General features: G+C 42.1%; 1 protein-coding gene across 1 annotated transcript in view; it reads right to left on the bottom strand.

The window, feature by feature from the left end:
• Positions 1 to 10,196, bottom strand: part of TSHR (thyroid stimulating hormone receptor) — a 106,519-nt gene that overhangs the window by 16,732 nt on the left and 79,591 nt on the right. Inside the window, exon 8 of the mRNA XM_006778864.2 lies at positions 4,859 to 4,936. Coding sequence (XP_006778927.1) covers positions 4,859 to 4,936 — 78 coding nt within the window. The remainder of the gene's footprint in view (positions 1 to 4,858; positions 4,937 to 10,196) is intronic.

Below are 10,196 nucleotides of genomic sequence, written 5' to 3'. Positions count from 1 at the left end.
ATGCCTGCTCTCAGTCCCGTCCCCAGAGGCTCTGCCTCTCAGTGTCCCAGCAGCCGCTTCAAGTACCTAGGAGAGAAAGCTGCCCTCAAGTTCTGACCAATGCCACACAGTCCTGCTTCTCCCGTTTGAGTCTGGGTCCCTAGAGACTGGCCTGGAACTGGAGCCCACAGCCTGAGACTCCCTCCCGATTGAAAACGACAACCGCGCCCTCAGCCGCCAGCCCGCTCCGCACGCACCTCCGCACCTTAGTATTTTACTTCCATACTGCGCCTCCTCTGAGTCTCAGTGTTTTTCTCTTTCCTCCTAGTTGTATAATTTCCACTCAGCCAGCCTTCCTGTGGTTCTGGATGATGTCCGTTTCGTCTTTTAGTTGTATTTTTGAAGTGGTTGTTCAAGGCAGCAAACTCCGGTGTTTACCTATGCCGCCATCTTGGTTTCTCTGTGTGGCATCTATTTAAAATTAGATTCTTTTCCGAGAAATAACTTTGGCAAAAGGTGGTAAACTGAGTGGGCAATTTTGTTTTTGCCAACTTTAGAGATGACTGTATTCTGTCATAATTACCTTTAGGAGGCAGACATACCTATACCATTCAGTTCTCTTTCTAGATGAAGTTTAAGCTTTTCTAAGTTTGGCTTTTACATCAAATCCCAACTTAGTCATGGCTATTTGATTTTCAGTTACAATTTATCAAATATTTATTGAGTACTTCCTTTCTTCTCTTTTGAAGTGGGGGGATTACAAAAAGTATATGAGAGTCCATTTCCTCTAGGATCTTAAAGTCTAGTCTTGAGGAGGAAGTATGTGGAAAATAAAGTAATGAAGATTTTGACAAAAGTTCAACACAAGAATTAAAGTGATTAATGTTACTTTAGTGCATACTTAGTTAAATGAATTTTAAGAAAACTGTGCTTGGAATTTGAAGAATGAGACTGGGCTCATCTTTGTTCTTTCTACCTTTCCTTCTACTGGCCTCTCAGATGCTGCCACCTCCATTGTCCCTCTCTTCCTATACTGGTGGCTTTTTTTTCTTAATTTAATTTTTATTAAAATTACGCATGGGCCCACTTTTTATTTTTATCCTCACCTGAAGATATGTTTATTGATTTGTAGGGAGAGAGGAAGGGAGAGATAGATAGATAGATAGATAGGTAGGTAGGTAGATAGACAGATAAACATCAATTGGTTGCCTCCCATATGTGCAAGGATCAAACCCGCAACCTATGTATGTGCCCTGATTGGGAATCGAACCTGCAACCTTTTGGTGTCCAGGGTGATGCTCCAAAAAACTGAGCCAACTGGTCAGGACTGGACCTATTTTTTAAAAAAGCAAATTACACTGGAAACTTGATAACCCCCACAGCAAGCCCCTGTGCTGCCCCTCCCTGCATTCTGCTTTTTTTTTTTTTTTAAAAAAAATATTTTATTGATTTTTTACAGAGAGGAAGGGAGAGGGATAGAGAGTTAGAAACATCGATGAGACAGCGATCAGCTGCCTCCTGCACACCTCCTACTGGGAATGTGCCTGCAAACAAGGTACATGCCCTTGACTGGAATCAAACCTGGGGCCCTTCAGTCCATAGGCTGATGCTCTATCCACTGAGCCAAAAACGGTTAGGGCCCTGCATTCTGCGTTTTGAAGAAGCAACCACTCTTAGCTTATGATATTTTTTCCATAATTGGAAATATTTCTCCATGTATTGGCTTTTGATTCACCCACTGACTCTCTACCATGAAGATGAGGGTTTTGTTCTCTTCACCCTACACATACACCTACCTGACATCCCCTCTACTCCCCTGAAATAGACTGAGGACATATTTGGATAAACCCATATTCAGTATTTTAGTTATCACAACTCTGCATATTGTAATTTAATTTCCTTTTTATGTAACTTTTTTGTTTCTTCATGAGATGTCTGCCTCTCTTTTTTTATTAACGTATCTTGGTTTGAGTGGACCTCTTGCTTAGTCTTGCCACGTGCTCTAAAGTTGTGTAAAACACCTCTTAAACCAGGTTTTCATACAGTCAGTCTTGTCAGATAATCTACCAATCCCTTTTTATTTCTAGAACTCTCTTTTGGCGTCCTCCATTCTCTAGCTCTGATATGGACGCCTGAGTCTCGAGATTCCTAGGCCCTGTCTTTTTGGTCATCCTAGGAATTACATTTGTTTCTCTCCTGTGTTGATCACTGCTTCTGAATTCCTCCCTTTTCCTCTTCTTGGTGGAACCAAGAGGGAAGGGTAGGGGAGATTTGGAGGCTTTTGTCAGCTAGACCAGCACTGCTGAAGGTGTGGTGCCTTTTGGAGTCTTTGATAAGGTCAGAAGCTTGTACTGGAATGTAAGTCAACTACTTCACTGTCCAGTTTGAACAAGTTTTTTTCATGGGAAGATTTAAATGAAGGTTAAACTTCAATGTCTGATTTTAACAAAACAGAGTTTTTATAAGTGACATTCATCATTTTCACCAAGAAAATCACATAACGTGGAAATGTTTTCAAACACCTATTCTACAGGCTCTTTCCAAATCACAAATTTCTTTAGAAAAGCAGCAACCTTTCTCATTCATTGGTGAAATATCACCTTTATCTTGAAGGAGTGGTTAAAGATATCTTTCAAAAATACCTTTTAGGCTCTGGCCGGGTGGCTCAGTTGGTTGGAGTGTCATCCTGTACACCAAAAGAGTCTGCAGGTTAGATTCCTGGTCAGGGCATATATGTAGGTCGTGGGTTTTAGTCACTTTCTCTCTCTCCCGCTCTCTCTAAAAATCAATAAAAACATATTCTCTGGTGAAGATTAAAAAATATGTAGCTCTCAGGTTAAAAAAAATATCACAGAAAAGGTCAACACATTTTTTCACTTGTCTTTTTATAAAAAGAAGAATGCATAAAACTTTTTAAAGTATTTGCCATGAATTTACAATGAATCTCCACATAATACAGATTTTCAGGGTCACTCTGCCCTCTTTCACGGAACCTATGCATTAAGAGAATAAGGCCATAAGCCCAAGTAAGTGGGTGCATTTAATCTAAAAGCGAAGTAGAATTGTTAAAAGTGAGAGTGAGGATAAGTCTTTGACACTGTGGATCACTCACTGTTTTCTTGGATGCATCCATTCCCTACCTGACACTTGAGGGATAGTGGTCATCCTATATAATAAAACCCTAATATGCAAATCGACCAAACGGCGGAACAACTGGTGGAATGATCAGTTGCTATGACACACACTGTCCCCCGAGAGGGAGGTGACTGGCGGCAGGGGTGGGAGGGCCCAGGCCAGCCAAGACGGGTGCCAGTGGGGGCCCCCCAATTGCCCCTCCTGCCGGTTGCCCAACAGATGGTCCTGATCACCAGCCAGGCCTAGGGACCCTACCCTATATATTGGGAACAGTCTCTTAGATTTAAAAATTAAAACGTGGCAAGGCTACTCTAACACTGAAAAAACAGGTTGATGCAGTGATGACATGCATGGACTCTGGCTTGCACATTTTGTGGTCATCTCTGATTCTGAACTTATACCTGTGTGACAAAGACAATTACTTTTCTCTTTGCTTCAATTTTTCCACCCATAAGATGGGGAAAATGGTACTACTGCCTCAGAAGGATCATGTTATGTACTACTTTTTATAATTAGGGCAAAAAAAAAAGTAGATGCCCATACAACAGCAAGATGCCTTTCACCTGTATGAAAAGTATGGTAACTGGTGCATGCAGCATCCTGGATTGCAAGAGGGATTTCTGACTGCTGGTTTAGGCCCAACATCCCCCGAGGGGTCCCGGATTGTGAGAGGGCGCAGGCCAGGCTGAGCGCACCCCCCCCCCCTTTATGCATGAATTTTGTGCACCGGGCCTCTAGTCTGTATATAAAATATTAGTAACACTTAATTTGTTCTTATTTTTAAAAGCATGAATATACATAGAGCCTCTACTATTTCCTTTTATCTCTACTGGATTGACTGGTGCTTCTCCTGAGATGCTGTGCTCCATTGGCAAGTACTTGACTAGATGCTCAATGAGTTTCTAAAGTAAGGCCAAACCAAGGAGGTGAAAAGACGGCACTGATGGATAGGCTGCAGGGAGATGGAATTGACAGAACTTGATCAATGTTGGACATGGAGGTGTACATCAGAGGAAATGCACAAATAGGTACTTTTTCCATGATGTTTCTCCATGACGTTTACATCCCATCTCCCCCAACAATAATTTCTTCCAGATATGAATACAACTATCACCTCTACCAGTGATGGCAAACCTTTTGAGCTCGGCGTGTCAGCATTTTGAAAAACCCTAACTTAACTCTGGTGCCGTGTCACATATAGAAATTTTTTTTTGATATTTGCAACCATCGTAAAACAAAGACTTATATTTTTGATATTTATTTTATATATTTAAATGCCATTTAACAAAGAAAAATCAACCAAAAAAATGAGTTCATAGGTTCGCCATCACTGACCTATACTCTTCCATCTTTGTGCCAGGCATTGTGCACCTAAGATTTTGTGCAAACTAGAGTGCTTTCCACCTATTTGCAGACACGTGTCTCAGAATTTTGCAAACAGCAGCTGTTCAAAATGTCTGTTTTTCCCCTATTAGAGGGCCTCCAGGCATGTCCACATCAAAGTGGCTGCCTGATCAGGCATCAGGATGGCATGGTGGAGTGTGGGGCCTTTGAATCTCAAAGAGCAAGGGCTTTCTTCCCAACAATAGCCTATATAGCTGGACAGAAAAGTACTAGCAGAAGTCTTTGTCCAAGCCAACAACATTCCTTACCCACAAACAGCTGCTCCTCCTAATGCCTACCTCTTGTCCAGAAAAAGAAAAGAAAAAGTAGACTGATATATTCTTTTGTTCGTCTTACTCACAGCAGGGTTGGTCCACTGTATGCTCCTCCAAATGCATCTTTGTCAATAACTGACAGATATTTATTTTTGTTCAGGTAACTAGAGGGAGAGAGAGAAAATAGATTAGGTGAGATTAAGTGAGTTAATCGAAATATCAAAATAAAATGTGAACATGGTCCTTGTAGCTATTAAGAATTTGGAAATTGCCCTAGCTGGTTTGGCTCAGTGGATAGAGCATCAGCCTGCAGACTGAAGGGTTCTGGGTTTGATTCTGGCCAAGGGCACATGCCCGGGTTGCGGGCTCCATCCCCAGTGGGGGGCGTGCAGGAGGCAGCCGATGAGTGATTCTCTCTCATCATTGATCTATCTCTCTCTCTCCCTCTTCCTTCCTCTCTGAAATCAATAAAAGTATATTTAGAAAAAAGAAGAATTTGGAAATTTAAGAATTACCTTCTATGGCATAAGCAGTCCAAAAAAAATTATAGGTTTCAATTGTGCAAGGTTTATACACATTAATTATGGCACAAGTCTTTGAAAATGAGCATGTTTATTGTTTAGTATGCATATGTAGATTTTACACAAGTTGCCTAATTCTCTGTTTTCCCAGCCAGTGGCAAATGTATTTTTCAATCCTCTTCAATACCAAGTGATTTACAATTTTTTCCTCAATATTTATTGGTATTCCCATTTACTTAAAATATATATTTTTATTGATTTTAGAGAGGAAGGGAGAGATAGAAACATCAATGATGAGAGGCAACCATTGATCGGCTGCCTCTTGCATGTCCCCTACTGGGGGCCGCAACCCAGGCATGTGCCCTGATCAGGAATTGAACCATGACTTCCAGATTCATAGGTTGACACTCAACCACTGAACCACACGACCTGGCTTCCCATTTACTGTTGAAGACTGGGCTTCAATCAGGAATGGAATGAAGGTGGTGAATGTGGTGAGTGATGAAGGGGACTGTGAGAGATTCAGACCTTTTCTTTGGGATAGGGTTGACAGATTTAGCAAATAAAAACAGAGCCCAGATAAACAATGAATACTTTTTTAGTATAAGCATCCCCTGTGCAATTTTTGAAACAGCCTTATACTAAAAGTTAAGATTTGTTGTTTAACTGAAATTCAAATTTAATTGAGTAACCTATATTTTCTTTAACAATCCTGTTTTGGGGGGTTAGCTTATGCACATAAGATTATAGAATATATCTTTTGTGGAAGGGTTTGATGGGCACACTGAGCTTTCCAGTTTGAAACACATGGGGCATTTGAGGTTAACATATTTTTGAAGCAACTCAAGTCACAAAGTGAGTCTGAAACATTAAGTTACTTCCAAATGGATAAAAGCTTCCAAGGGTTTTAAAACTGGCTTTCCCCGCTAGCCTTTTTAGAGAACAAAATAGCCTAAAAAGAAACAAAGCAATATACTAGTATATCCTTGTTATGCAGTGATCTAACTTTATGCCTGTTTAGAATAACTCACCCCATAGCATAATCAATTCAAAAGTTAGTGAGTGAGCCCCTGTTGGTGCAAAATTAGTACAGTGCAGACCCTTAGGAGGTATGCTTAGATACAGATAATGCTTCTTTCATTCTGTTTATGGTGTTTGCTCTTCATGATGGAAAATTCTCAAGGATGATGGCTAATAATAGTAGTGTGATATGAGGACTCATGGTCAGAAGAATTCCTTTTTCAGAGCCCTCACAGAGAAACTTCTTGGTTAATTGGCTGTTTCTCTCTTTCTCTGAATCAGAGTTGAGGAGAAGGAGGGCGGCTCCATTGGTGGCTGACTTGAGGGGAGGCAGCCTTGATTGCTGTTCAGAAGGCAAAGGCAGAAGCAGCGTGTCCATGGGGTTCCTGCCCTCAGCCTCTCCTGGTCCAGCAACTCCAGGCTTCTGTCGGGGATAGAACTTATTTTGAATGAGAGATGGCAGCCAGAGATGGGTCCCAAGGAGAGTCCTGGGAGGAAGGAGAGTTTTACCAACCCCAACGAAGTCTCCCTCTCCTGGGCAGGATGAGGGATTAACCCAATAACCATGAGGTCTCAAACTGACATTGTAAACTTTCTAAAGCCGCTGCCAGCAGGTTATCTTACCACACACACACTCTCTCTCTCTTTTTTAACTCTCAAAAATCAGTGTTTATTTTGCAAGTAAAATGCTCAAGAAACTTTAAAAAGGCCCAAAGGTCTAGCGATATCCAGGTTTCAGTTAAGATTATAGGCAGGTGCTGACTGTTGGTTTCTCCATTGCTAATGCCTAAATTTCAATGTGCTCAATTCTGTACGTCAGTGTGTATGGTTCTAGTTAGGGAGCGGTGAATTCCCCCGATTCTCAGCATACATCAACATTTACCACAATAAGAATGATAAGAAAAACAGTGGCAGTTACTATCATAGTCATTGCAAAGGGAAATATTTGATGACCCAGGGAGAAACCTGGCACAGCAAATCCACGAATCAAAATCATTAATCCAGTAAAGAAAAAAAAGTATCATTTTCAGAATCTATATGAACACTTTCCTTGGATTATTCTCTGTAACCAGGTCTGTTGACTATAAACTTGAGATGTCAAGTTCATGATGAGTCTTATCTTGTATTAATTCAGCTCTTTCAAAATGAGATCTCATCACACTCGTTATTTGCTCATCATCTCTCTCCCCAACCAGAATACAAGCTCTTTGTCTTATTTATTGCTGCATCATTGGTACCGTGTTCAATGCCTCTGTTATTATTTGTTGAATGAATATATAAATGAAAAAAATGTCACTGCATCTGTCCTCCAAAATATTGAGGTAGGTGCTGCTAAATTCTTAGTGTGACACATATGATTGCTTTAAGGGAAAAATAATGGGAAAATGAAAGATTAGAAGACTTAGCATATGGCGTGGTGGCCAACTGACCTTCTTTGATGGCTGTGACAAGGCAGATGGTTTACAAATGCCATAGGGATGTGGCTCAGACATGGCCTCTTCAGGCAGTGGCTGGACGCCATGCTTCCTGGGCATTGTTAAGTCTGAAATGGAAGGCTCAGCTAATCTCCTACATATACAGGGCCCAACTAAGATGCTACAGCTGCCGAAATGGGCCTTCTGGATGAATGGCTATCACCTAAGGTTCTCAGTCACAGGCTTCATCTAATTATTGTCTGACGCTTCTTCAACTCCACGGAGTTCCTTTGCTCAGTGATAGAGCAGGCAAAGAGCCACCTTGGAGAAAACAACGGGAGAGAAGATCTTGAACAGCATGATTTTGTAAAAGGCCAATTAAGCTCAGGATAAGGGTCATGCTGGCTTGTGTCTCTTTTTGTATTCTTTGGACCATGCAGCTCGCAGAGCACATTCTGTTCCCAGACTGCTGGAAGTCAAGTAACGACTGGTGAGCTCGTCTCAGCTTATCCTCATCATCCCCGAGTGCCGTGAGGGAAAATCGGCTTGCTCTCATCATTACGAATCACTGTAGAACTAAATAATTGCGTGTCCAATTCTGCAGTGTTTTTGTCTGATATTCAATATGCCCCCAAGGAGGCTGGTTGATAAGCACTGTAAATTACCAGAAATGCTGCAGGAGATTTCAAACTGGGAAAGCCAGCCAGAGTCCAGGAGGGGAAAAGGAGGATGGAGAAAAGGTGCAGCCAACTTGAACAGAGATGAACTGAGTCTTGGGGGGAGGCTACGTTCTGTAAAACCAACATGCTTGTTTGGGCACTTTACCTCTTAGAGATAATTGGGTGCTTAGAAATGAAACTGTCCGCTTGCCTTTAGCATGTGGAGGGCTGCCTTATTTAGCTTTTAACCTTAGGTTCAGATGGTTGATATACCTTCCATCTGAATCTAAAGGAGTGGATGGGGGAACATCTAGATAAGCTTTAATAGCCAGGAAGAAGTGCTTTCATTGGCCCCATTTACCACATAATATTTCCTGGGAATGTTGGTCTAGTTAAACCAATTCCTTGACCATGACTTACCCTGATTCCCTGGAATCCACATTCCGTCAACCAGCTAGGGTATCAGTCACAAATCTTGGTAGGCTATATGGGTAACTACCCCAGACAATGATTATTTCCTAAGGGTCTGTGTGATCATTGTAACTGTCTGTTGCGATGAACATAAATGAACTTAAAACGTCTTAGAAAGTCTTAAGAGTCAGAGTTGAAAGGAAAGACTTCTTGAAATTTATGATTTCTGCATACAAATACTGGAAAGGGCTTGGGGCGGGGGAACAACTGGTATCTCCTTTAAAAGCAAGATAGACACTGCTACATGTGTTTTCAACACCTTTTCATTCTCTGGAGGACATAATCCTCTTCGAGAATTTCTTGGGAGAAATGAAGTTCTTCCTAGAAAAGATATATCAGATTTTTTTGGGTGGGGGACTGTTAAGAAACTTTAAGTACTGTGTCTCCCACAGTTAAGGAAGAACACTGTGATCAGGAAAGTGAAGACGGTCAGGGATGAGTTGGGGAAGAACATGCAATCGAAGAACTCAGTATGTACTCTGGATACAATGTTATGGCCTCACTCTTGGGACACAACAGCCATCCAGTGAAAACATGTTGGATGAATCAAGAAAGTCCAGTTGCTGGGTAATTCCTAGCTAGAGCCACCCTCTGTATCATGTTTAGACTAGAGGCCTGGTACACGAATTCGTGCACCAGTGGGGTCCCTTTGCCTGGCCTGCAGAATCAGGCCAAACCAGCTCTCCAATATCCCCTGAGGGGTCCCGGACTTCAGATTGCGAGAGGGTGCAGGCCAGGCCGAGGGACCCCACCAGTGCACAATCTGGGCCGGGGAGGGATGCGAGAGGTTGGCCAGCTGGGAAGAGACCATCGGAGGGCTCCAGGGTATGTCTGGCCGGTCTCACTCAGTCCCGATCAACCGGACCCCAGAAGCTAGCTAACCTACCAGCCAAAGCGTCTGCCCCCTGGTAGACAGTGCATGTCATAGTAAGCAGTTGAACAGCCTTAGCATATCATTAGCATATTACACTTTGATTGGTTGAACGGCCGACTGGACAACCGGACACTTAGCACGTTAGTCTTTTATTATATAGGATGTTTAGGGACACATTATACTTGCTAATTCATCCAGCTTTGTAATAAATTGGGAATTAATATCTGCTTTTTTAAGCAAATGAAACACGAATTTTAGGGGTAAAATAGGACAGGTTTAGGAAATTTTAGAAATTAAGGGGACCATGGAAGAAGCACAGGGCTGCAGAGCAGCAGTAACCAGTCTAAATAGTGACCAATCAGAAGGGATATCAAGGCACAAAGATCTGCAGACTTTATAAACTATGGAAAATAGAACTCAGTGGGATCCTTTTCCCCTCCCCACGGGGGCGGGGGGGCTGAGTT

The sequence above is a fragment of the Myotis davidii genome, unplaced genomic scaffold (genome assembly GCF_000327345.1).
Source record: "Myotis davidii unplaced genomic scaffold, ASM32734v1 scaffold309, whole genome shotgun sequence".
Lineage (NCBI taxonomy): Eukaryota > Metazoa > Chordata > Mammalia > Chiroptera > Vespertilionidae > Myotis > Myotis davidii.
Note: the sequence above shows the minus strand (reverse complement) of the source record. Positions and strands in the feature narration are given on the sequence as shown.